Source organism: Lagopus muta, chromosome 26 (genome assembly GCF_023343835.1).
Source record: "Lagopus muta isolate bLagMut1 chromosome 26, bLagMut1 primary, whole genome shotgun sequence".
NCBI classification, from domain to species: domain Eukaryota; kingdom Metazoa; phylum Chordata; class Aves; order Galliformes; family Phasianidae; genus Lagopus; species Lagopus muta.
The window spans coordinates 2,708,743-2,736,674 of NC_064458.1; the positions used below are offsets into that span (position 1 = coordinate 2,708,743).

General features: G+C 49.4%; 1 protein-coding gene across 1 annotated transcript; it reads right to left on the bottom strand.

The window, feature by feature from the left end:
* Positions 1–564: 564 nt before the first annotated feature.
* On the bottom strand, positions 565–27,249 carry AP3D1 (adaptor related protein complex 3 subunit delta 1). The gene is made up of 32 exons (XM_048927901.1): positions 26,929–27,249; positions 19,975–20,070; positions 19,268–19,348; positions 18,500–18,580; positions 17,173–17,280; positions 16,703–16,832; positions 16,103–16,242; positions 15,768–15,841; positions 15,265–15,314; positions 13,726–13,775; positions 13,302–13,350; positions 12,345–12,490; positions 11,786–11,934; positions 11,468–11,698; positions 10,519–10,750; positions 10,178–10,323; positions 9,901–10,042; positions 9,557–9,628; positions 8,519–8,594; positions 8,164–8,363; positions 7,529–7,602; positions 5,971–6,175; positions 5,789–5,851; positions 5,108–5,209; positions 4,606–4,755; positions 4,439–4,486; positions 3,899–4,088; positions 3,242–3,330; positions 2,511–2,596; positions 1,990–2,111; positions 1,656–1,735; positions 565–1,491 (listed from the first exon to the last, which is right to left on the bottom strand). The coding sequence occupies exons 1-32, from the start codon at positions 27,022–27,024 to the stop codon at positions 1,396–1,398; spliced, it is 3,654 nt and encodes a 1,217-aa protein (XP_048783858.1). The 5' UTR covers positions 27,025–27,249; the 3' UTR covers positions 565–1,395.
* Positions 27,250–27,932: the final 683 nt, after the last annotated feature.

Consider the following 27,932-nt stretch of genomic DNA (forward strand, 5'->3'; position numbering starts at 1 on the left):
TTCATCCATGAATTAAAAAAACACGAATTGAGGAACACCACCCTGGCAGACCTGCGGGATCCACGCAGCCTGGAACACAGGAGCTGCCTCAGCAGGGGCTGAGCAACAGCAGGACCTGCACAGAGCTGCTCCTGCAGCACAGCCACAGCCTGTCCACAAACACGGAGGAGCGAAGTGTGAGGAGGGCAGCGCACAGTTAATGTACACGACGGCCCCAGGGAGGAGGGGAGGCTTTGTGCTGCTCCCTGCTGGAAGGGCAGCAGCTCAGCTCCTCCCCGGGGGAGTTTTGGGAACAGCAATCGATGGATCTCAGCCCCCACCTCAAAGCAAAACCGTTCTGTTTGCTGCGTGCGGAACAGCAACCACGACAGCTGGGACAAAAAGCAGCACGATACTTTGGGGGACATCAGTTAAGCACATCTGTAAAGGACAGAAAACAGCCCTTCCTTGCCAGGCCGTGGTGCCACGAGGTTCAGTGCAGAAGGGGTTCGATTTCCTCCCCGGATCCCCTCAACCCCTGGCACTGCTGGGGAGCAGCGCTGCTCTGCCGGCTGCGCAGAGGAGCTGCAGTCACACAGGGGCTGTTGCTGCTATCGGTCAGCCTCTGGGAGGGAGATGGTGAAAGAAAAGCAGGAAAAAACCCCTCTGGGTTTCCAGTTTCTTGCTACAGCACAACTTGTCAGGAATGTGAAATTGAAGTGGACTCGGAATACATCAGCAGAGCTCAGATGGAGCAGTGACAGCCTCCATCCGCAGGGACAGCAGTGGGAGCAGGCAGCAGCAGCGCCGCGTCCCAGCCCCAGCCCCACCAGGTTAAGGCTCACGGCAACGACCAACAGGAGCCCACCAACATCCCCCCCTCACACAGCTCAGAGGCAGAGGATGCTCGTGAGCCGATCGCAACGGATCTTGAGATCATCATCATCACCACGTTTAAGGAAATAAAACAAAAAAGAGGCCGTCAGGTCCAGCATCAGCCTCTGCTAGAAACAGACATCACCCACAGCAGCCCTGGAGACACTGCAGCTGAGCACAGCCAGCCTCCTGGTAACAAGCACAGCAACACCGAGGGCTGAGTGCTGCTCAGTGCCCCGTCAGATGGAAATGGTCACAGCATCGCCGCGAGCTGCTGAATAAATAGCACCCCTCCCCCCTGCAGTCACATCACCGGATCTCTTTGGGCCAAGAAAGGGTGAACAGCACAGTTTGTAAAAAGTCTCAAAATGAAAAGGTAACATACAGCCTGAAAATGTTTGAACTGCAAATGATGGTGGAGGTAACTGAAAAGCACGTGCCCCAGGATAGTGCATGCGTACGAGGGAGGAACCTGAACACTGGGTCTGCTTGCCGCTGCACGCCGGGTGTTTCTCCAAGTCGGGCTGTTGGTGTGGGCGCTCAGCACTTGGACAATGTCTCTTTCATCTCATCCAGCAAGTTGCTAAGCAGGGTGGGATCGCTGCATTTCCCATCTATGGATACAGAGTTCTCTCCCTTCAAGAGAAAGGAAAGATCCATGGCTGAGGCTCTCGGTTCTGCCGGCATCCACTGCTGCCCCCGTCACCATTTCAGCACCATTTCCCTCTTCCCAGTGAGATGAGGAAACCACAGACCCCGCTCCTCCCAGGTCCCGTTTCAGAGCATTCTGACACACTCACCTTTTTTACCAGCAGGCAGACGTGATGCCCTTGGATGGAACGGCTGTACATGGATGCACAGGAATCAACACGTTCCACAACTGCAAAGGAAGCAGAGCTGGCACTCAGTGAGAGCACTTCTTTAATGCAGTTTGCTTTCAGTGGAGCTGCTGCTGTCTGGCCTCAAGGAACAGAAACTCCTGCTGGAGGGGCCAGAGAGCCGAGCAGAGCTCATTTTAAGGATACAGAAGCATTGCAGAACTCAGCACCAGCTCTCTGCAATTCATTCACGCTCACCAAACACAGCAGGATTTCAAAAGACGGAATTTTGCCGGAGGTTCTGCAAGAGACCCACCTGAAAAATGATGATGAAAACAGATCTTTGCCAGGAGATGTTGGAAAGAAATGCTAATTCCATCTACTTTAACAGAACTCATGTGCAGATCTCCAGACTCCAGGAGCTTGGCAAAAGCATCACTGCAATACAGGAAGTCAAGTCAGTTCCTGGGCCACGGAGCTGGCTGAGCTCTGCCACGTCAGCCCCATGCAGCCCCTCAGACACGTTGGGATGCAAACGGCTGCACATCGCTCAGCTCTCAGGGAACGTGGGAGCCGTTCCTCTGACCGGTCACAGCGCCCTACGGCACCAACAGGAGCTGCAGCCACACACAGCGTGGCACTCAGCCCCTCCAGAACCACCTGGAGCAACCAGTGGATGCATTTCAGCAGCCAGGCATTACGAGAGACGACAGAACCGTCACCAAACCGATCACCAGCAGCCAGAATTGAACCCATGCCGTGTCCTGCAGCTGCAGCCAAAGCTCAGCTCCGCATGGCAGCAAAGCCCCGTGCAGGAGGTGCCCCAGTGGCACTTACCTATAGCAAGGCGTCGTGATCAAGTATGAAGCGCAACTGAAGTGCAATTTGAAATCTAGTTTTTCATGGGTTGAACCTTCATCATTCTGCAACAGGTCAAAGGAAAGGAGATGAACGGGAGCCCCGAGGCAGCGAGAGGAGGCACCACCCCCACCTCCAGCGAGGCACAGATGAGGCTTTAAGGCTCAGCTCCCCTTGATAAAAGCTGAGTGGGCCTCAAGGAGCAGCGTGACGATGGCCACCGGGACCAGGTTTGGGCAGCTGGGTCAATACAGGCACCCAGAGCAGGTAAGGAACACAGCTGAACAGACCCAGCTCTGTTTTCCAGTTGCATGTGGCTGAATTACACCTTATTAATGTTACCTCATTACTATTTTCTTCAGCCTTGTGCCAGCTAACCAATCTGACAGCAGAGCACACCCTGAGTTGCCTCTCCTGTAACTGGTTGCCCTCCTCTCCCCAGCAGAGGCATCACTTCCTATCTGACAGGGCAGTAGTGTCTCAGGCTGCATTGCTCACACTGCCAGGGCTGACAATTCAGGACATGCTTTATGCAGCACTCTTTGCTCGAGATGTCACATAAAAATACTTCTCACGTCACAGAATGGGCTGGTGCAGCAGAGATGAAATGAAGCCTCAGAGAAGCTCTAAAGCAGTGCTTTCCACCCCAGTCAAGCTCCCCTGTGCAGTTCCAAAGGAAGCAGAAGCACAGAGTTTAAAGCTGCACTTACTTTGACTATAAAGGACAGCGTTCCTTTTAACTTCTGAGCCATAACAATACTCTGAAGTGTAAACACAAACTGGGCTTCGTTAGAGATTCCTGGCATAAAGAAAGGAGAGGAAGAAGTCAGGTAAGGAAACCGCATCCATCTCATCATCATCATCAGAACAGAGCGATCAGCAGCAGCTCAGCTTTACAGACCCACTATTTCTGAACCAAGTTTCAACTTTTCCACGTAGCTGGAAGTTGTGATGTGCACAATTCCTCCTTTGAATTAACAGCGTTACAGCACTGAACCCCTGGATATCTGGAAGGCAGCCCTGATAGCTGCACTCGGTAGGAATCAGGATCTTCTTTCATTTGAAACCTCACAGCAAACAGCTCCTGAACTGGGGATTCCTGCTGGTGCACATTTAGAGGCGTACCAGCCTGAAAAAGGAACCCTGGCAGCTGCACTCCCAGCCCTGCACCCTGGCTTTGCAGAACCACCTGCATTCACAGCCTTGCCTAAGGAGATTTATCCTCTGCAATGAACTGCGTGAAACCCAGGCAGAAAGAGGAGCCTTTCTGGAAGGAAAAACAGCCAGAAGCTCAAACAATTCTTTCCAGCAGAGGGCAGCGCCGGACCAGGAGCGCTCCCAGCACACTGAGCAAGGCCCCACATTACCAGGGGGCAGCTGGAAGGGCACAGGTATCCCGTCGTGCACTGATGATCCTTCTGGTCGGAGCATCTTAGTGTTGAGAGAGTCCAGGACATTGAGTTCCATGCTCTTAAGGAAGCTAGTGCTTTTGTTCTCGAAGATAACAGACACGGTCACTTGGCTGTCGTTCTGCAGGTTTCCTTGGATATCGTAGGTCTGCAAGGGAGGAAAGAAAAATCACAGGGAAGGTTCTGAAGCTTCGTGTAGCACAGCAACAGGATGCACCACCAGCACGTGGCAAGCTGCAAAGATGAGTCAGCACAGCCACAGGACAACAAAAGCAAGGTGATCAGCCCCACAGCACTGCTAAGGAGCAGGAGGACGTTTCAGCTGAAGAACTTGTTAACAGACAACCAAAGGGGTGTAAGGCAGAGCCCTGCTGGGCATCTGCCTCCTGGGATTCAAATCACTTGCTGTTAGATGTCTACCTGAAGCTGCAGCACCATCCTCTCAAAAAACAAAAAGAGAAGAAGAAATGCTCTGGATCTGAATGCCAACAAACTCACCATTTTAATGTATGGGTTTTCGGCAAGAAGGCGGTAGCTGGACATGGGCTGCAAAGGAACAGATGGCAGTCACACACAGAGGGCTGCTTTCTCTGAGCAGAGCTGATTTCTCCCTCCCCAAAGAACAGTTCAGCTTCTGCCTTCCTCCCAGAGCTCCAGCTACTCACTGGTAGTGGCTCATCATCTAGTGTTCCATTCTGCACAGACTCTGCCATCTCCTCCTCGCTGTGGTGATGCTTCTTTTTGGATTTCTTCTTATCCTTCGATTTCTCCTCTTTCTCTTTCTTGTGCTTTTTCTTCTTATGCTTGGAGGATTTCTACAAGAACAACGAGAAACTCAAACAAATCCTTAAAGAAACCCACGCAATCTTAGCCAGTACGACGCTGCTGCCCTGCATTACACAGCTGGCATCTCCTACCCCACAGAAACCCAGAACAGAGCCTTCATCCCCTGCACCCCAGCCATCACTGAGTGCTGTGCTGAGCCTTGCTCTCAGCTCCATGCCTCAGAGCCCAAAGCAGCCTGGGATTTGAAGGCCAAATATTTTCAGCTGCTTAGAAGCTCAGTTTTACAACTGCTGCAGCTCTGCATCACCAGCCTCCACCCGGAGGGGTGGAACAGGAGACACGGAACACAGCTGAGGCTGTCAGCCACTCAGGACTGCTTACCTTCCCTTCATCCTCCTCTTCTTCTTCCTGCTGCTCTTCCCTTTCTTCCTTTGTTACCCCTTCAGGCTCAGACACAACAGCAGCACTTGCTTGAGGCCCGCTCTGAGTGGATGATCAGAAGGATGATGACACCAATGAACACAGCTGAATCCCAGAATAGAAACCATGACAGCGACACCCGCCCTCCTCCCAAACTGTTATCAGGAAGTTACACTACAATAACAGGTATCAAAGCTGGCAACAACTTCATGCTGCTGAGACTTGGCCAAAGATCACTCGAGGACAGGATAGCAAAGGCTTCTGCAGGGAATCAATGCCTTGTTTTCCATTTCTCCTGCAGAGTCTCCCATAGAAACTCAGTTTTTCTGTCAGACTGGGTCTCTCACCTCCATTAATATGGCTGGTTTCTAGTTCACACTGAGAACTAAAACCACAGCTTAGTAACACCGAAACTCACAGAGCCTGCAGCTCCACCTGCATTTACTTCCACTGACCTGCACTGTGGTGAGCCTGGAACCTCCCACAGCAGTGCCTGAACTGGGGACACAGCTTCACTGCCTCACGGCAACACAGTGGGCAGATAAACCCACCAGCCCTTCCCTCCTGCAGTGTGACAAAGCACCGCCACCACAGCTGAGATGCAGCTGTGAGAAAGGAGCCCTCTGACACTGCAGTGTCTACCTGTGGCTGGGCAGCAGAGCCAGGAGGTGGAGCCGTGGAGAGCCAGAAATCCAAGTCTTCCTCCTGAATGCAGAGAGGGGACAGAAGCCATCATTGTAGCTCTGACTCCTAACCAACAAGCACAAAACATGGCAAAAGACACCGACGACAAGAGCTGTTCATAAAAGAAAGCCTCCAATTACCTTTTTCACTTCTTCTTCCTCTACCACCTTTTTCTCTTTCTCCTTCTTCTTCCCTTTGTCTTTCTCCTTTTCTTTGTGTTTCTTTTCCTTCTTTTTGGGTTTCTTGCTTTTTTTCTCTACAGGTGGAGCTTCGGAGTCGGGCGTCTTCAGGGCTTCAGCATTCCTGTGTCTCTGCACTGGCAGCTTCTCACTGTCTGCTAAGGGTCTGAGATACAAACACAACATCAGCCTGCTGCAAGGACAGACTCCCTTCACTCAGGTTCTCTGCTTCCAAGACAAAGTCTGGTTCTTGCTGGTTATTTTTTTGCCTTTTACAAGTTGGACCCCAAATCTAAATCAGCACAGATGGACCAGAAGTAAGGTTTAAGTCACTGCAGTCCGTGCTCTCAGATTAGAAAGCTGAGCAATGTTCTGAAGGGGACCTGAAGCTTGTGGTAACATCTGCCACCCAGGTGCCAGCTGCAGACCTGTGGGTAACCCTACAGAAAGGCACACGGTGTGGTGTTGGCTCTGAACACATCACTGAGCAGAGGTGGGTTTAAGCAGCCAAATGTTTGGCAGCTGATGCTACGAAGCTGTGCTCTACTGTGACACTGAAGAGCTGTGCTTCACAGCAGGCCTTGTTTCCAGAAAGCACCACCAGCAGTTCAGATTTACATCATATCCAGAATCCATTACTTGGGAAAAAGCACCACAAATTTATTCACTCTCAAACTCTGTCTAGAAGAGAAAAAGCTGGCTAATTGCTTCCTTTCCTACAGCTTTTGCTTAACCATTCATTTTTTGCATTTCACCAGCAAACATTTAAGCAGCAAGATATCTGCTGGCCTCACTGCTGAAGGTCAGCAAGGAAAACACCCAGACAGATCTGAGGATCATTGATTTCAACAGCTTCGTGACCCCTTGTGTATTCATGCCATCCACTAAAATCAACCAAGCTGAGATAAGAAGGTGAAGCACTTAGCAGTACAGTCTTACCTGGAAGGCTTCCCTGAAACCAGACTGCGTGTGAGCGTGACACAGACATAGCAGTGCAAGCACAGAAGGAAAGAGAGGACACAGACATGAGAAAACGTGAGAGGAGAGCACAGTGACTCACATGAAATGGGGAGAGAACAGATGAGAACAATACAGAAGCCCAATCAGATTAGAACAGTTCTCAACAGTGGCACTGCACTGAAGCTCCACAGAGCACGCAGGTTTGCCCTGTGCACAGCAGGTCTGAGATGAGCACAGATGAACACAGATCACACTTGGTGCAAACGCACACGGAATCACAGGTGCCCCCAAAGGCTCAGGCGTTCACTTCTGCTGGGACCCAGCCACACAAAGTGTTTTATCCACCCTCCCCAAACTGCCAATATTTCAGCAGCTCAGCTTTTATCATCTACACTGCAGCAGGAACCCAACCTGAAGGGCCACCTACAGTTACATCAAAGGGTGGAGAGAGACTCAGGGCTTTTCACCCAGTGGGCTGCAGGCAGGGCCCTGGTAAGCCTGGCCTCAGCCGAGCCCTCCTGCTTTCTGGTTAGTCATTAAGTTCACACACAAAACTTACTTATCCAGATCTATGTCGAGTGCCTTGTATGGATCATTGGGATCCTTGTCATCCTCATCACTGGGCAATGCGTTCTGCAGGAGAGACAAAGAGACCCTCAGCTCACAAACTGTACCTCAGGCAACTTCTTCATCAAGCTCTACATCCCCCAGTGCAGTTTGTTGGTGCTTCTTAAGCTTGCTAACCACAGAGCAGGGCAGCTCGCAGCCAGGCCCAGCAAGTCTTAACAACAGCACACATTAACACAGCATCTCGTTACAAGACTAATTTAGAACAGAAAGCCATTCTTCTCAGATCGCAGGATCTGAATTGCTGCCGTTTGGTTTCGATTAACAGAAGTTTTAAGAACAAACACAGATCACATCACCAGCACGTGCAATGAACTGCAATCAGCTGCAAACCTGCTGACTAGACAGCAAGACAACGTCAAAGCGAAGCAGCAGAGCATAATGAACAAAGCGACTGCTTGGACAGCGTTGCTTTTACAGCAGAGATGCACACTGCTCTTTGTGCACAAGAAGAGATTCCTCCCCCTGCAAAGCACAGCTCAGGGCCATCTCCATCACTCAGTCCTTCTCCAGCTCTGCAGCCCTGGGGGAGGCTGCCTTCTAAGAGCACAGAGGCCAGCAGCTGACCTCGGGCATCTCCTCTGTGATGATGTCCACGCGGTGGGCTGGAGCGATGTCCTCCTCGCTCTCTGTGTGCAGTGAGTTGTGGCGGTGATGTTTCCCTCTCTTTTCCTTTTTCTGTTTTTTCTTTTTCTTGTCCTTCTCCAGTTTCTGTTTATGCCTCCGCTCTTCTTCCAGTTTCACATATTGGTCAGACATTGGCATTCCTACAGAAGAAGCCAAATTGCTTTTAGTGCACACGATCACAGAGCCAATTTAGAGCCTAATGAATGCGTGCTACTCATACTTTACAATTAAGAATTTTACGTTATCGCTTTTGCTTCAGTTTCTGCACTTCATTTTCAGTGTCAGCTGCACCTACCTGGAACTTTCAAGGGGACAGAAAGGTCGATCTGGACCACAGGGATGTGTTCCACACCTGGAGTGTCTTGGTAACGCTGGGAAAATGAAAGTGCATGCTGTGAGCACTACCAGACCTATATAAATAGACATTTCTGAACAGCAGGCTGGTTAATCCCCTAAGTGAGCATTTTAAATGACAGGAATGGAAAAGCTCGGTGCTAAATCCTATCTGGTAGCTGGCTGTATGTTAGAGCCAACTGCTTGCTGTTATAAAAGATCCTGCCTCGGGCCCCAGTGCTTTAACCCTGCTGCTGCCATGGAAAAGGCTTCCTGCAACTCTGAAGGCTTTTTGGTTTGTGCTTTATGAGTAACAATTCACCACTTCACGTGGAATTTTGAGGTGTAGGTTGAGGAGAATGGGGGCAGCCCTTGGGACACGGAAGGAATAAATGAGGAACTCTGCCTGGAGGGGATGGCAAGAAGAGCCCACTGTGACCTTCTGAGCACAAACACGCAGTGTTTCCAGAGGACCATGAAGGATTACTATTGAACTAATACTTTGAGGCCAGTCTTCCCAGCACTCTTAATGAAGTGCCTTTCGAGGTGAACCCCAAAAGCAGCACCCAGAGTGGGACAAACGCCTGCACAGGACTCTGTGACATAAAGGCAAAGCAGAAAAATGTCTTAGCAGCTTCTGAGGATTCACTGGTAAAATCCAGACAGTGAACTTTCCATGGCAACTCAGACAAGACTGCTCTCTGCAAGGTTTTCTGCCATGGAAGCTGTGACAGTCAGCACTATTTTTAAACTGGAGGTCCAGGTCCACTGGAAATCCATGGAGAGCTGGCTGCTCTGGTGACATGTAGTCATTTGCAAGCTTTTCCAACAGAAAGAAGGCTCATAAAAACAGCTGCAGGTTGTCACTCGAGGCACCGCACTTATGTGATTGTAACTGCAGTGAGAATAATCACAAGTGCCCCTAAGGGAAGCTGCAGCACCAGCATTCAGAGAGACACAGTATGGGAGGCCAACAAGAGGTGGAATCAGACTCACTCACCTTCTGTGGGGAAGGAGAGCTTTTAATATAAAAGGGGTTGTTTGCCTGTTCTTGTTTCCGGGCTTCTCGACGCTAGAAGGAAAAGAGAATCTGTGCTTAGAGTGCTTGCTTACAAGCAGAGAGACATAAAAGGCAGCAGAATGCAAAATGTGGTCTTTTAATATTTGGAACATTGCCTACTTGCAAAAATTCTACAGCACAGCAGCTTGATTATGACAGAAGTGTTCTGAGTCAAGAGACATACTGGATATAACTTTAAGTCCCATTATTACTGTACAACTATATTTCTCTGACAACACTACCACTAAATGATGTGCAAAACAGCATCTTCACAATTCACTCACCCTGGCCAGTTCTTCTTCATCCATTTCTGGATGCCTGGGCTTGGAATGCCTTTGCTCCTCATCGTGAAAAATTGTTTTGGGCTTTTCATCTTCAGACTCACTGTCTGATGGAGGTTCGTTGATCCAGGCATCCAGGTCCAAGCTGGTAAGAGGTGCAGTAAACACAAATAGCTTGGTTCAGTACCTCTGAGTACTTCAGGGTTTAAAGTCATATCCCAGCTTTACTTTAAGGCTTAAGCAGTTTAAGTGAGGCTTTGCATGAGAGAAGGAACCTTACCCCTCTGGAACTGGGACTTTCTTCTGTGCCTTAGGAGCCACAGGGTTCAGCTCACCAGCAAACAGGGCTATTACTTCCTCAGCTACAGGCACTTCTTTCACTTGTAGCTTCTGAATGTATTTTATTAGTTGCAAGATACAAGAAGCCTAAGAACAAACACAAAAGCAATTTCAGAACCGATAATAAAACTTTCTGGTTTTAGTATCAGAAAAGCCCCCCCTCACGCTCCAAAGAAAGTCAGCTGAAGGAAAGTGCACTGACTGCTGCAGCTGGGGAGGTAAGGAAGCACCACCCCCCTCTTCCAGCTGCGTCCCCTGAATGGCCTCATTTTGTTCTCTTACCCTCTCCTGAACCTCCAGATCCGCGCTCTGCACAAACTGAGGCAAACGCTCGATCATCAGCTGTGTGATTTCCTGAGCTGCCTCCTTCTCCCCAGCCTGCTCTTTCTGCTGCAGGATGGATGCATACAGCTTCACCATGTTCTGCACGTAAACTGCCTGGATGTGGCCGGGTAGAGTAGTGACTTTAGGCCTCAGCATTGCTTCCAATGTCTGATTTGCTTCTTCCAGGTGTCTAGAAAGAACAGAATTGACATCAAGCACCAATGGAGAAACTTCAGCATTTTTGTCAGCCTTAAGAATTCTTCAGACACCTCAGCTGCAGCACAAATAAAGACAAGTTGGACTACATACACCATCACTGCTGCCTGCATTTTTCTCCTTCCAAGTGGCAGCAGTAATACGGCATGCATGAATTTACCACCTTATCCTTTCAAAGAAGCAGGGAAACAGCTCGGCTCCCACCTTTACGAGTGCAGTTTTTCCTCCAGTAACCAATTACTGCACCTTTAAGTGCCATTTGCACTGGCAATGCTGGACCAGCAGCCCCTTCTGCCATCCTGCACTTCACTGCTCACATCGGTGAGGTTCTAGTTTGTTACCCAAGAAAAACAGAAACTAGTAGGCAATGCTTACTGCACAGAACACAGTTCACTGCACCAGTGTTTGTGGCTTTAAAAAATCCAGTAGGGTCAGACAATGATTAAAGAGCTCCTTCACTGTATTAAAACTGCTCACATCCACAACCACGCCTGAGCGGGCAGGAATGCAGAAGAAAGATCAGATATTCAACATAAGCATCTGTCCTGACTACAAACAACTGAGAACTGCTATGGTATGAAGGAGTGGGGAAGAAGCAAGCCTTTTGTTAGCAACAGCGTGCGTGTTTTGAGAGAAGAACAGCTTAGGAATCACTTGTCAGTGGCCCAAATCTTTGTGACCACACACTTACTCAGAGAACTCCCCACATATCCAGGCAGCAGCATACAGCACCTCGCAGATCCCATTCCTCTGCGTGTTGCTGGCGATGAGGTGAGCGTTGTCCAGCAGCATGGCCATCTGAGAAACTGCAAATTTACGGATAGCTTTCACCCTGATCGCCACATCTAACATCTGGGCTGCTATGAGGTGCCCGTGCCGCGTGCCTTCCAGCCGAGTCAGTTCCACCAAGATGCTGATGTACCTGCAGGAAGTGGAAGGGATGCAGTTTCATCAGACAGCTCTGTGCTGCCACGCTGATGGTGTCAAAGCAGACACAAAAACCACTGACCACTCAAAGTTGGTGATGTACTGGTAGTTGGACTGACTGCAGATGTCTATGATTTTTGTCAGCAGCTCATCCCGATACGTCGTCCCTTCTGCTTTATCCACGTGGATCATCAGCTTCTTCACTATCTCCATCAAGTTCTTCTTTGATACCTGTTGAAGGAGTTGTTACTGAAGTGCTGACTCAAAATAAGGCATTTCCTGTACCAAGTGCTTCCAATTCTTTTAAAGCAGATGTTAGCTCCTCAACAGACCTGAGTTTTTGTGTCACAAGGAAACCAGATGCACCCCACTAAGCCCCAGTTCTGCAGGCTCTTGAATGAAAGGCACAAACTGGAACCACAGTTTCAGAGATCAAGTGCTGTCACTTTTGCTCTTGCAGTTGCAATGGAAGCATTAAAAGCTCTTTCATTACAAATAAAAGCTCTGGTATAGCTTTAATGATAAGGCAGTTATTAGCAAATGAGGGGGGGGAGGATGAGAAAGCTGCATGTTTTCCTGAACCATTTACTTCCCAATTAAAGGGTCATAAGGCTGGAAGGGAAACAGCTGCAGAAACGTACCATGCCATACAGGAGGTCCAGAGCTCTGAGCCGGATAGACTCATCTTTGTCATCCAGACACTGGAGAATGAGGTCCTTGTGAGACTGAACCGACTTGGGATGTGTTTTCAGGATTTTGGACATCGCCAGCAGGCCCAGGTATTTCACTGTGCAAAACAAAATAAAACTTCTTTCCAAATATAGAAATACTGGTTGCTGTTGCCCGTGAAGTTTTGACATCGGCTGGTTCTGCTCACACCAACCTTCATAATTCAAACAAGTGTTTGTGACCAGGATGAACACATTTGAAGGCCAGCACATCACAGATGACCTTCCTTAATGTCACAGTCCCACACGTGAGGCCATGGCTGCACACACTGATCACTGCCTTTTCACACTCCAAGTTTTACTCTGATATCAAAACACGTTTTTCTCATACAGAACCTCTGGGTTTTGAGAGCTGGCATCGTAGGGTGAGCACAGCATAAAGAGTATGAAGAAGACTGATGTATTAAGAATGAGATCATTTTCCATGGGGAAAAAGTAGGATGAAAAACAACAATTAAAAATCTTGGCACAAAATAAAAAGGATTTTTCCAATGTTCTTTGTTGTCATTAAAAAAAGTTGCATTCTTGCATTTTACTATAAAGCTCTGACTATCTGAACAGCCCTCACTACTTTCCCAAGCAGGAGGCACACTAAAAGAGAAGGCACGGAGCATGGAAGGAGAAGTGCTTTACATTTGGTAGACCATAAGCTGCAGTAATAACTCATCTCATTCGTTTAGAAGACGTTCAGTACAAGAAGAGCTCGCTATCTAAAATTATTTCCACATTACAGACCCAACAATTGTTTACAACAGCTCTGTAATACTGAACAAGATGTTTGGAGACACAGCTCACTGCACTAAGACTGCTGCAATTTCTCCCTTGTGAGTGCTTGCTCAGAGCTGCCATGAAGACAAGCAACATACTTACAGTTCTGGTCAGAATCCTCAATCAATATTCTTAACTTCTGTACACAAAGCTGGAAGGAAAAAAAAAGGCCAAGCTGTAAAGGTCTACATTACAACAACTCTTTATGAAGTTGTTTTACATGCAGGGGTTGCTGGAGCACACAGGGAAGCATCCTGAGGATGACCTGTGGCCTCTCGTAGTCTTGTTGCATGGAAAAACAAAGCAGAGTTCATGATGTATCAACAGTAGTAGCTGAATGAAAGAGTGAGAGAATCTTCAGAAGAACTTGCTTTCTAAACCCAAGGAAGCAACAGAATTCATAGGAAATGCTTCAGTCTGTAGGATCCTCCTAAACTGGAGTCATTTAGTGCTTTAGCAGAGGAACACAAGCTCATTTTCCCCACCACATTTGGGCTTACAGGGCAGAACACAAGACGTGCCATACCTGGATGCTGGCGCTGTGGTTGGGCATCCCAGAGGACAGAGAGATCAGAACTGAAATACAGAAGCACACGTTTCAGTCAGCACTGCTGTGTTCTGGACACCACAAAGGCCAACAGACAGCTCTGCCCACAGGGGAGGCTGAGCATCTGTTTGCTGCTCGCCTGCTGGGGCTTTGGGCAGCTTGGGAGGAGAGGAGAGGAGAGGAGAGGAGAGGAGAGGAGAGGAGAGGAGAGGAGAGGAGAGGAGAGGAGAGGAGAGGAGAGGAGAGGAGAGGAGAGGAGAGGAGAGGAGAGGAGAGGAGAGGAGAGGAGAGGAGAGGAGAGGAGAGGAGAGGAGAGGAGAGGAGAGGAGAGGAGAGGAGAGGAGAGGAGAGGAGAGGAGAGGAGAGGAGAGGAGAGGAGAGGAGAGGAGAGGAGAGGAGAGGAGAGGAGAGGAGAGGAGAGGAGAGGAGAGGAGAGGAGAGGAGAGGAGAGGAGAGGAGAGGAGAGGAGAGGAGAGGAGAGGAGAGGAGAGGAGAGGAGAGGAGAGGAGAGGAGAGGAGAGGAGAGGAGAGGAGAGGAGAGGAGAGGAGAGGAGAGGAGAGGAGAGGAGAGGAGAGGAGAGGAGAGGAGAGGAGAGGAGAGGAGAGGAGAGGAGAGGAGAGGAGAGGAGAGGAGAGGAGAGGAGAGGAGAGGAGAGGAGAGGAGAGGAGAGGAGAGGAGAGGAGAGGAGAGGAGAGGAGAGGAGAGGAGAGGAGAGGAGAGGAGAGGAGAGGAGAGGAGAGGAGAGGAGAGGAGAGGAGAGGAGAGGAGGAAAGGCCCTTCCACACACTGCAGCTTCATCTAACATCAGGAAAGCAATAAATTGCAGGATGGAAACAAAAGCACAAGCTGTAGCAGAAGCCAGGTTGGAGCTGCTTAATGTTACACCGTGCTCTCATTAAGGATGATATTAGTGATATCCTGCTGCAGGCACAACTGTAAATACGTCATCAGCAACCGTGCAGATGAACCTCAGCAAGCATTTCCCTAACGTCATGAGATGCAGCAACGGATCCTGGAGTTTACTGTAACTAAATTGGAGTTTTCATCAAGTCAGGTGACTTGAGGCAAAGTCAGCTCCCACTGCTGATTACAGTGGATGTTTGGGAAGCCCCCAGCAGCACACAGCCTGCACAAAGGTGGCCCTATCCTGTTAACTTCCTCAAATCAGCAAACACTGGCAAACTTTCCATGAAGAACTGATGGTATTTGCCATCTGATGGCTGCTGGCACGATTCACAGCTCTAAAAGCATTTAGGAGCTTAATATAAATAATCACTCATTGTTAACTGCTGCTTTATTTTAGCCTTTAGCAAACAGAGGATAGCTGGAATAACTCAGCCTCATCTGCTGACAACCAAGGACTTCAGTCACAGCCCCACACTGAAACAGAACATGGAAAGTTTGCCAAGCAATTTAATTCAGTTATAAAATGCAAGAAATTAGAAAAGGTTTAAATAGCATTAACTAATGGCAAAGTTCATTGTGTTCTCTTCTAGGTTACAAATTTCAGTTCTCACCTGCTATTACTGTGTTCACACATTCGTATAAGAGAGACATGGCTGAGGTGCTGAAACAGAAATCAAGTGCTTTAAATAGGGAATAAAACCATCACACTTTTTAGAGTTATCAGTGATATCTCAGAGCTAGTTCACAACTTTAATTACACAGGAAATTAACTGCCAGGAAGCAATCAGCCCAAGTCTCAGGACTGGTTACAGAGCAGTGAACCACTCTCATCCAAAGACCAAACCAAACCCTCTGCCTACCCCAAGAATGGCAGATGGAGAGAAGAATGAAGGATGGCACAGCACAGAGCTCCTGAGAAACCCACACTCTGGCAGTCAGGCACCCAACTACTTATGGTATCTTATGGCAGTTTGTCTCAGCTTTGTAAGAAACAGCCTCACCATCTTCTGATGCATAAAGCCAACACACCTGGCATCAGGAAACAAGCCCAGTGACCCACCTACCAGGCACATCCCCAGCCCTGAGTGACCAAAGCAGTACCTGCCACACATACCTGTGTATGAGGTTGGTCAGAGGTTCAATCAGTTTCTTCCCCAGTCTGGGTTCTAGTGGAGTAAGAGCACCAAACTATGAAAAAAAGTGCACACAAGAGACTGAATCAACAGCTGTTTTTAAGCAGTACAAAAACACTCCTTAATTGCATTTGTTACATTTAATCAACCTCTCCTAAAATATTTTTTGTCTTTGCTTACATTGACAGAAACAAAAGAGGTTTATTTTTCACTCAGATTTAATGGTAACAATACCTCCAAGCAAGTAAACTGCTCTCACACTCAACATAATCTAATGAAGATCTCAATCCTCTACACGTAGGTAAGGAATACTTGCCAGTTTTATAATTTTAATGAGAACCCAATTATTGGTTGAGGATGTCATCAGCTTGAAAAACAGTGGAGCAAGGGAAAGGTAGTTTTTGGGATTGCGTCGAGCCAGCTCACAAATAACATTTACTGCAGCAGACTGCACACCTGGGAAACAGAAGTGAGAGAAGAAGAGATCATCATGGCCTGAATTGAAGCTTCTGCTGCAAAATGCTCAGAGCAAAGGCAGCTCATGGTGCAGATCTGGGTGTTGCAAGGAACAGCTCAGCATCGTTAGCAAAGGTGAGGGAGTAAAATAAACACAAAAATGCAAAGCAAACTGAGGAAGGAACTGAGGAAGGCTGCCTTCTAATACTGTTAGCAAGCTACAGATATCTGGTCTGGGTTCAGCAAGGACACTGCCATTCTCCTTCCCTCCTTACTGTGGATAGCTCAGACACAGATAACACTAAGACAGTAAAAGAAAAGCCTTATAATCTAATGCAAGTGTTTCAAAACATTTGCTTCTTTTAAGTGCTTTATTTTGGTATTTTTCACATGCTCCACAGGCTTGAGAAGCATTTACACTTAAGATGTTTTGGAAGAGAAGTTACTGAAATCCACTCACCAGGATCTGGGTCTTCAAGTTTCTCTTTAAGGCGAGGAAACGCAGGACGGAGGGACTCTGGGTATTTCAGAAACACTTTGTACATGATGAGCACTGCCTTCTTCCTGATATAAGGCTTCGTGTGAGACATCTGTGAACAAAACAGCTGGGGTGAGGCTCTTATAAATGGACATTCCTAAGATTCTCCCCAAGGCCCCTGGCTCCTCATCCAGCTCTCTCACAGCTGGCTGATGGGTGACTCTGCTACTCTGGAGCTCAGTGAGGAGGGCTGGGCTGCCATCTCTCACCTCCACTACAAGAAACAACCAAGGGAAACCTCCAGAACGAACTCAGGTCTGGAAAGGCTGCCCAAAGGGCTCACAAGGAAAAAGGATCACTTCTCACATACAGCAGATCTAAATCACACAGATTTGAACAATGTAACGTCTTTTAAGTAGAGGAAGGAAGTTATTTTAGTCTTATTGACTCACCAAGGTCATGATGTCATTTGCCAAGTCCCTGGCAAGATCTGGAGTAACAAAACAGGACAAGCCAGTCAGTGCAACTCCTGTATCATATTGGTTAGGGCTACTCAGATCCTAAAAAAGGAAAAACAGGCTCAAAAATTTAAGATCACAAAGGATGTTGAGAAAGTACTTTTTCAAACCGATTTCATTCATTCAGATTGGCAGCAGAGCTATTTCTATTCCAAGGGAATATTCATGTGCTCTATTATACAGAGTATTAAGTTGACTCTATTAAGTAGAGTCTCCTCCAACACCTGCTAAAACACAGCTACTGTGTTTTAATAGGTAATTAATAGGTGGGTGACTGCATCATGAAAGCAATTAGAGACATCATACCTCAGTGCTATTTCAGAAATGGCAAATAATTGTTTAAAACCTCTGACATGATTACAAATATGTTTAAAACCCTAAAAAAAACAAAAAAGGAATTAAATACTAACCCTGTTAAGTCAAAGCCAAACCGCCAGCAGCCTCACAGGGCGTGCTCTGATGATGAGCACAGAACAGTGCCCTCACCTAATTAAAGAAAGGAGATTACTTCCCTTCCAAGCTGCTGGCAGCACCATGGCTTTCAGCCCAAAAAGACAGAATTCAAGCTGGGGTGCAGAACACAGCTCATCTGCCAAGTTTCTTTGTAGTACAAGTTTTGTTTGTAGGTAGAAAGTACTTCTAAAATCCAGCCCGGTGCATTAGATATTTTACCAGTCACATCTGAGTGCATTCAGATGTCGGTTATAAAGCTGGATCTCGTGAAAGACAGAGCATTACAGGGTGAATTCAGTTACTGGGAAACAAAGATACGAAGGGAACAGCACAGCTTGCTCTTGGACTATGTGAATTAACACTGTGGAGTCACGTGGGCAAAGAAACCACGTCAGGAGAGCTAAACATAGGCAGGCCCTCAGGGCTCTGCACCACGAGCATCTCATTGTGGTACCTTTGGCAGGTGGGGGAAAATTAGATTCTACTTTAGGAACAAATAGATTACTTCTTAAAGAGCAACAGAACTTCCCAACTGTAATGGCTGCAATGTATTTGAGTGTTTAGGAAAGACACTGGGTGAATTAATTCCCACTGGGCTTTTTAAGCAAAGAAACAGAGCTGGCATGAAGCAACACCAGGGAAACCTATAGAGAGCTTAAGACTGCATCAGTCCTTCAGATGCTGTGATGACTGTGAACCACGTGAGAAGAATTCTACTTCAACATGTCTCTTGTCAGATAAATAAAGCACTGCATAATCTCTTAAAAGACAAATAGGAAGAAACCAGGAAGTGAAATTGAGAATTTACCTTCCGGATTTGATTGGTGGTCAACATGATGACATCAGTGCCTTCATGAAAGCACTGAGAGGCAGCCAGGTACCCAATTCTCTGTGAGAAGGCAAGGAGACACAAAGGCATTACATAATGTTCAGAGATGTTTAGATCAAGAATAACCAGGTGTTTAAAACAGGCATTGGGTTTGCTTAACAAAAGAGGGATGACAGTTGGGTGACAGTTTTCTGTTGTTTCCTGACACAAACTCTTTTTAAGTGACACCTTCAGTTGTAATGCTTCTCTTTTAGGATATTAAAATCAGCTTCACCTCCTGTCCTTCATTAGAATATACAGACTTAATGGCCAAGGAGATGCAGAAATAAAGTAGGACTGTCATTAGGAGAAATGGGGAATATTTATTACAGCTGCTGCACTTCAAACAAGCACTCCCTCATTCCTGACTTTGGGTATGGAAGCCCAGCCTGGGAACTGGACCAAACCTTTCAGGAACAGTTACACAGCAATTGCACACTGAAATACAGCACAGGGAATCTCAGGTGGCCTTCATGAACCAAAACAACTCCACAGCCTGGCTTTTCCACAAGAAAGACAGCAGCTGCCAAACCAAGACCTGCTAGAAAAGCCTGCGGTGGCAGGACAAGTAGTGCCCAGGTACTACAGAAAGTCTACTTGCTTGGCTTCCTGAAGAAATCAGACCTAATGATGACACATCAGCACATCCATTAATTACAGCAGTGACACAGCTCGGCCCTCACAGCAGTAATTAAACAGAAAACTCACTTTGAATGTAAACTTGGATGCACTCATGACTTCGATAATGTTGAAAGCAGCCCAGCTGATGTCATAGCCCAGCATCTGTAACTGTGAGCAGAGAACAAAGTGACATTTCTGTAACTACAGACTCAGAGGATCAGGCAGGAGAGCTCAGAAAGATGAAACAAGGGTCCAAAAATAACAATGCACCTCATGACCAAGCCCTACACTGCAATCTATGCCACGGAGGAGTTAAAGTTACCCAAAGTCCCACCAGAAGCTGTAGAATTAATTGGCAGTCGCTCCAGGTACTGCCGTGCAGCTGGACAGGCACCACCTGGGCAGCTTCTTTCTAAACAGAATCACAAAAGTCACTCTTTAACAGTTTCCCCACTCCACAAAGGGCTGCACGAAGAGGAACCAACACCAGTTTCAAGCCCTCGTGCAACTACGTGCTCTTACTTCATCCAGCTGAAAACTACTCTCTTATTGGATTAGCTTTGAGCAGCTCAGTTTGCTGACCCAGCTCAGCGAGATGAAGTCGCACAAACAGCAGCGCCAGCACAAGAACAGGAAAGGAATGTGCAGGCACTGGTGGCAGAGATGCACGTGGGAGCACTGCCACCTGCAGCACGTGCCTCCAGGATGGAGCTGCCATGAAAGAAGAGGCCAGCTGCCAGTCAGCAGGTGAGAAGTGACACCGGTGATAGCGCAGTATTCAGCCAGGCACTTACATATGTGAGCTTGCAGACGGCGTTTGCTTTCACTGCAATGTTATCCTGCTTCAGCTCCTGCTTGATCTCATCGATGCACTGGGAGATGTACTTTGCCTGAGGGAAACAAAGAAGTGCTGCTCATTTAACAGCGCCATTCCCCTCCATGGGCTTCCAGCAGTCAGTGGGGAGGACGCAGGGCAGACCTGCAAGAACCAAACCTCTCTCACGCATGATCTTCAGGTAAGGCCTTAATTCCAAAGGAAGCTCTCATTCACAAGAAGCAGTGCTGTTTATTATGAAACAAAGTACACCCGGGTGTTTCTTCAGTGCCTTTCCCTCCTGCTCCCTTCCCACCATAGAAATAACCATGTCAAAGACAGGCCACAGCTCAGGTGACATCAATTTCCCTTCCTCTGCACACAGCACCTGGCCCAGACTCAGATGCCCACTGCATCCCAGTGTGAGAACCCTCAGCGGTTTTCCTGCCTCGATATTTGTCTGATTCTGTCAATAACTCACAACCAGATGTCACAACATTTACATTTCATGTTTGGCCTTTCACTTCTTTCCAAACCACATCTGTGATTGTAGGAGGGATGTGGCAAAAGCATCATCGGAAACCATCAGCACAGATTTTACTTTGTTAGGATGTTTACCTCAGACTCTTTCTGGTCACAATTAATTATGATTGAAGCACAGAAGGCATCTGCTACAGAAATCATACAAACATAAAAGCGAGGGCTTCATTGTCTCCTCAGAAAGCCACACATGCACCACTGCACTCATCATCAAGAGAGATGCATCAGCTGCCAGAGGAAGCAGAGCAGGAGCAGAGCTCACAGCACAGTAAACAGCACAGCTCTGCCCTGAGAGCAGCACCTGCCACCAAAGGGCTTCTTCAGCCTGCTTTTGAATGACACAGCCCTCTGCACTGTGTTCTGTGTTATCCCAACTGCTTTTTGGCCTTCTACCCCATTCCACCTTCAAGCCATGGCATCCAGCTGCTCAAGGCTAAGAATGTTGTAATCCATACACAGTGCATGGCAGCACCATGCAACCACACAGGGCCTGAGGTGCACAGAGATGCTGCAGCTGATCCCAGCACTGAGACTTCGCAGCCAACAGGAGCAGCACTGCCTTCAAACACAGCAGCTTCACGGGTGACACCTCCCATGAAAAAGAAGTTTGGGACTCAAAGCTCGGCCTGGGGGTGGTTCAGGCCCAGGCAGCTCCCATGGGAAACTTAAAGTCACATTTAATGTGAAAGACAACTGGCAGGAAGAACTGCACACTTGATCTGAGATGCTGAAAGTGTGACAGAGGCAACGTGCAACTGATCCACAAAGGCACTGCACCCAGCCCTGAATGTTTTATGCACACAGAGCACGGCAGCAGGCTGTCACCCAACCCTGCACCCCTGTATCGCATTGCACAGCCCGGCCAGCACTTCATGCTGGGTGCTATGGAGCAGGTTCTCAATCCTTATGCACACAGCCAGAAAGTGCTCCTGTCGCTTCTCACGGCTCTTACCCCCAAAGTTCTTTAAATGTCACCCTCAGTTTCTCAAGATCCTCTCATACAAAACACTGCATGACCACAGGGCTGAAAAAATAGCATGGACATTAAATATGCACCCCAGTAGAGCCACATCCAGCTGCCCCTGCAGCCTACAGGCAAACCTTGTCTGCAAATGAGACTGATGTAGTGAGCAACTTCCTTAAAAGAGGGTGGAAAAAGTGCACTGCAGAGCCCAGAAACAGATGTGAAACTGAAATAAGGCATTCTGAAGAGCAGAACGAAGTCCTTTCCCAACATCAGCACACCAAATCCTGCAGAAGGACAAGGAACCCGAGGCCCTATAAATAGAAAGCTTTAAAGGCTCAGCAGGCATTAACTTTCTGTTAATCTCCCTGGAGTAGCACTGCCATCCAGGAGCAGAATGAAGGGAACACATCAGCTTCACCTCCCCCCAAATCCTGCTGCCCAGATTCACCACCACAGCTGATGGCAAAAGGAGCCATGTGCACAGAGCCGCCCAGCCACACCATGCAGCGCGAGAGCATTCACATACCTGTAGGCATTGCAATCCCACAGCAAGGTCCAAATATTTGGGGGGGGAGAGATTTGAAAAGTGAAACAGACCAAAAGCTGGTTATTTTTCCCAGCACTGACTTGCTGATGGTCCTTGCATAAGTGTTTTTAGTGCCTGCTTCCTATGGTGTGAAGAAATGCTTCCCAGGAGGGCACTGGTTCACTCTTGCCTTAAATGCTTTCCAGGACCACTGAAGAAAGGAATGGAGAAGGCACACACCGGGCTCTGTGCTCAATCAGCTCACGGTGTTGAACTGATCATCTCCCCATCACCAGCTCCCAGCTACACCCACTGCTTCACCCAAAGCCTTCCTGGGATGCAACCCAACTGCTCACAGCCGCCGGAGGAGCACCCCACAGCCCAGGTATTCACAGGCTGCCCAAAAGGCAGCTCCATGGGAGCAGTTCCTTGTGCTGCTGCTGACGCAAGCAGAGGCAGTGACAGCACAGCAGAGCACCCAGCAACAGCAGCGCGAAGCTGAAGGGCACACGGTGATGGGGGAAAGAGCAGGACTCGATCTCCTGAGCTCCCCTCCAACCCCTGTGCTGCTGTGAACGTGAAGAGCCAAGAAAGGCCATGAATGTGAGCTGCTGTTACCCAGTGGAGTCCAGGGAGATCCTCAGCGGCCCTGTGCCAGACCCAAACTGCCCCAGGAGCACCAAAACCAGTGTGAGAAGCAGCACTGAGTGCAAAGGTATCAAGGATGATACCTCCAAAACAAAGGAGGAAAGGAAGGAAAAGCAATCCTGTGTTCACAGCCCAGGAAAGCAAACACAGCTGGATCTCCGAGTCCTGGGCAGCAGCCTCAGATCTGTCAGCCACTGCAGCAGCAAATGCCTCCTACCAGATCAGAGCACAGAGTCCAACATCAGCACTCCCTACCTGTTCTGTCCTTTCAGGGTTAAATGCAGGGTTTTAAGACGAGCATGATTAACAGCAAACACCAGAGGGAGCGAGATACGGTCTGCAACGGATGCACAGTTACCACCATAGAGCAGAAAAAGTTTGGGATAAGATGAAGTGTAGAAGAACAAAAGAAAAAAAGCACAGAACGTGACATTTGGGTTGAGTGTTTAATGGTTTTTGGTGCCACTGAGGCCTGACATTGCAAAGCCCAGGGGGATCTGAGCTGAGACACCACCTGCAGGAGAGCAGCAAGTTTGGCCTAAGCTGATTTATAAATCAATAAAAAGCATTAAAACTTTTTACTTTTGGATTAAGCAAGTAGCGCACGGCGGCCTATTTCTGAGTCTCTTAATAGAAATGCCTCCAGTCTGATGACAGTTTTATTAATTACACAGCAATTAAACATTCCTCAAGGGTTTATGCTAAGACACACATGAGCAAATAAGTTTTCAGATCCCAGAGACGCAACAGACAGAAGTGCTCAGCCCTGAGAAGGCAGCACGCACTCCACCTTTACTGACGCAGCGCCGTGCAAAGAGCTGCGGAGCATCTTCACCCTGCACCTTCCAGCTGTCAGTTCCACATTTCTCTGAGGAATTTCAGGCTCTGATGAAGGTAAGCTCCATTACGGATACAGGACCAAAGAGTGCTTCTAAGTGAAAAGCCTCAAGGTTCTGGCATATCCCTCAAACTCGCATAGTAGCAGTTTTTGGGCAGCTTCTGCTACATCCTCCAACACGGCCACTGCTCACAAAGGACCCATTTTCTGTGCTCAGCACTGGGACAGGCAGCCACATCAAATCCAGCCTCCATGAGCAAACACAGCCAGCTGCAATGCCATTTCTCCCCCCAGCCCTGCAGGAGCTGCAGCCCATGCCCTGCTCTGCTGGCTCAGCTCTCACTGCCATGCAGCTCCCTGCAGCCACCCAGCCCTCTGTGCACCGTCCCCACGCCTGCTTTGTCTCTTCCCAGCAACTCACAGGCATGAAGAATGAACAATACAACTCCAGAGCCACTCCAAAGCAGATGGAATAATGGGTTCCCTTCAGAAGTTCCACCACACACATGACAAGCAGTGAGTGATGGAGCAGCAGTGACAGAGTGCTGTCTGCCATTGACAAGCTGCACTGCCCAGCACTCAAGTGGGTTTTTCAGCACTGGGCATCAACGTGCTCTTGGCATTCCTCAAAATGCCTGCTGTGTTCTGGCCCTGCTCCTCTGCCTTTAGGTATTACTGCTGCAAAAGCAGCCAGGAGCCACATTGCCAGAAGGCCACAGTGCTAGCTGCTGCTCAGCTTCAGCAGCTGTGAACAGAAGACTGTAGAAGATCCCTCACAGCTCCTCCTACCTGATTGAATCTGAAAACGCAGCAGAGAAGTGCCAGGACCTGTGCAGCCAAGGGCAGCATCCCTGTGCTCAGCTGGGCAGGCTCTGCAGCAACACCAGCCCCCTGCCCTCATGCAGCAGCCGCTCAGAAGCGAGGGTTCCACCAGCCTGCTGTGCCAGGCACCTCTGAGCTGCTCAGCACACATCTGGAATGCTCAGCACACCCCTTGTTTGTCCCTCATGGCACAAAACCACACCAGAACCAATGAAAGACTCACTGCTTCCACAGCCAAAAGGATGCCATTTCCAAAGACAGAGATAGCAGAGGAAGGCCCAGGGAGCACAGAGCAGGGTACCTCGCAGATCTGGCTTTTCCTCAGATTTTCAGCTTGCACCAGGAAACAATGCAGGAATTAAAGAATCTGCATGCAGTGTTGAGAAGTAAGCAGGGTGTGTTAAACAAGGAAGTCTATGCAGCAATGCTATGCCATGCCATCCAGCATGGTGCTTGCTGCACAGGAGCATTCCTGAGACAGGAACACCAGCACTGAGCAGTGGCTGCATTAATTCGGGGTGTCCCACTCCCACAGAACACCAACACTTCCATTCCAACCTTTGAAACACTAAATAAATGGGTCAGCTTTGGATATAGCTCAGAAACTAAAATTAAAATGGTCTCTGGCAGGTAATTAAGCACTCTGCAGCAAAGAGCTGGGCTGAAGGGCTCATCACCCCCAGCTCCTCTGCAGAACTGAGGAAAACACTTCAAGCATTGCCATAAAGCTGGCAGTGCTCCTTCAAGCTCACAGCTGGGCTTGGGTGCACCCCCAAACCCCAGCAGTGTGGGAACACATGAGCACCAAGCTGGAAGGCAGCAAACCCGCTGGGAAACTTCCACTGCTTGTGCAGGACCACATCTGACCCTGAACGACAACCACTCTGCACGTCAGCACAAGAGCAAAGCTTGCAATGGCACCTGCAGAGGGATGGGAAGCTGTCAGGTTTAAGAACAAAAAGCATCACTCAAACAAAACAATAAACCATAGACGTGCCTTCAGTTCTTCCAGCATCATTTTAATTTTACTACTAAACCCCTCTTTTGAAGACTTTTCTTTCTTGTTGAGTGAGATCCAGCAGCTAAGAGCCCTGCCACCAAAGCATGCTGTTTGTTTTAAACAAGTTTACTCTTTTGGATGGGACAAAGCATGCCTCAGGCTCAGATCCTCACCTCATGACACACGCAAGTCAGTTGAACAACTCCATTCAATATTTGAGCAACACTCACTAGGCAATGAACAACAGGAGCATTGTAGGAAGACTTTTGGCAGCTACTTCCTCTAAAACACCATTCTGATCTTAGCATCCTGTGAGGATTAGAAGATGCCCACAGCCACTCCCTGGGAAGCACCAAACCAAAGCCCAGCTTCTCAGTAATGGATGGCTGAGCTGCCAGAGCTGCAGGAAGGAACAGCTGTGTGCTTCCAGCATCACTTCTGTGCCACTGAAGCAAAAGCTTTGACAGATTCCAAAGCACACAGCCTTATAGAAGACACACGTTTCATCCATGAATACCTACTGCCCAGCTTTCAAATGGAAGAGCCAGCACTGTATGAACTGCTCCACGTTACCACCCAAACCTGTCACTGACATCGGCCTCTTGCTTACACAGGGGGTGACACATCAGCTTTGAGCTCAGTGTGAGGCAGCAGGTGTCTATTGGCCTCTTCACCTGTTCTAGCTTCAAGTACAACAGCACATTAAGCAGCCCACAACAACCTGCTTCCAGGCCCCCCCAGTCTGCTGTGGTTTGCAGGGAACCACAGTCCTTAGCAGCCAGAATGGTTCTGCAGGTATCACTGCTAGCAAACGCCTCATCCCGTGCACAGTGACCTGCTTAAAAGCCATCAGAAAGATCAAGTGGTTTCGGAAGTGGTGTTTGCACCTCAGTTCAGCAGGCAACAAGATGCTGCAACACACAAGTATGTGACCATCTACCTGATAATTAACTTAATTGGGAAGACACAGGCAGCAAGGCTAACACTTAACCTATGACACTACAAAGTCAATGCAGAAAGTCTCACACAGCGTGTTCCTAATGAGTAATTACCTAACCTATACTAATTTGCTGAGCACGTGCTTCTAACAGAACAGAGAATAACAGCCAACGTGCCCGTTTGCTTTCTTCCTCGAGATGAAGAAGGCACATTTTTGTGTGCGATTCTCAGAGAGGCAGAGCCACACCGCCCTAGGCAGAGGCAGCCTTAAGGAGCTCTCAAGCAGGAGAAGAGGAACTTTTAACGCGTACAGACAGCATTAGAAAAAGAAGGGAACGGCTCCAAAGTAAAAGAGAGGAGATACGAATCAAACGTGAGAGGAAATCCTGCACCCAGAGAGCAGCGGCACCGCGCAGCGCTGCGGGTCCCTATGCCTGGCGATGCCCCATACCCGGATAAAGCCCGTGCAGCCCGAGCTGTGAGCGCCAACCCAAAGCGTTCCGTGCTTCGAGTTCCACCAGCACCGAGTTGGGCCGAGCGCGGCCTTCCTGGCCAGCACAGCGCGCCGTGTAACCACGGGCCGAGCAGCACAGCGGCACCGGGCGAGGCCGCCCCTTCCCCGCCTCCTCCACCCCGCACACGTCGGTCGCTCACCTCATCCTCCTTGTGGTTGCGGATCCCCCTCACCAGGTCCTGCAGGTTCTTATCGAACATGCGGTCGATGCTGCCCTTCACCATCTTCAGCGCCATGGCGGCGGCGGGGCCGGGCCGAGGGCCTGAGCCGGGCGCGGAGGGGCCGTGCCCGGCGGGACGAGCCGCCGCGGCTCCTAATAGCGCTACGGTCAGGTGAGAGCAGCGGGCCGGGCCGCTCACATCCCGGGCGGGAGGTGTGGAGATGAGGGGCGCGGCGCAGGGAGGGGAGCAGCCCTGGTTCCGGCAGCGGGCTGCACTCGGCCTGCGGGTGTCGACAAAATGGCGGCCGGTCAGCTGAGGGCTCGGCCACGCCCCGCCGGTGGCCACGCCCCTTCCGGTTATCGGACCGCCCGGCGGCTCCAGGCCACGCCCACGCGGCTTCCCGCGCGCCCTCCGCTGACCGCCGTATCGCCGCTTTCCGCTGGCCCCGCCCACCTCGCGACTCCGCCCACTCCGTAGCCCCGCCCACCGGCGGTCCCACGTGGCAGCGCGGCGCGCTGGCTCGCTCTCCCCGCCTCCCCCCGCTCGGCCCACGCGTGGCATCGCGCACCTCCCGCGGGGCGGCACCCGCGGCTCCGCTCTGCGCCCTCTGAGCGAAGGACCCCCTCCCATTCCCCTCCACGACCCCTCTTTCGGCTCAAAGCAGCTCCCCCTCGTCCCACCCCCCGGGGGCCGCCCCCACTGCCGCCATCTCGGCCCCGCTCCCCCCGCGGCCGCCCCCGAGATGGCGGCGTTATCCCTTCGCGTCTCCGTGTCCGATCCCCCGAAATAATTAACGGAACCTCTTCGGGCCATTCAGCCGTAGGAACAGAGAAGCGTTTATTTTATCACCCCATAACCTCTAGCACGGAACCGTCCTGGTAGCCCAGCGTCCCCAGTAGCACCGGTTCACTGGGGCGGAGGGACCTCTGGTGGCGCGAGGCTTAAATATTCCGTTCCTTCTCGTGGTCCCGCAGCTCCTGACC

Bases quoted from the DNA above. Each gene is read 5' to 3' on its own strand.
- AP3D1 (XM_048927901.1), bottom strand. From the start codon at position 27,024: ATGGCGCTGAAGATGGTGAAGGGCAGCATCGACCGCATGTTCGATAAG. The intron at 10,043-10,177 runs GTAAGGTTCCTT...ACCTCTTACCAG, and splicing joins AAAGTCCCAGTTCCAGAGGG to CTTGGACCTGGATGCCTGGA. The intron at 9,629-9,900 runs GTGAGTGAATTG...TTTTCCTTCTAG, and splicing joins ATGAAGAAGAACTGGCCAGG to CGTCGAGAAGCCCGGAAACA.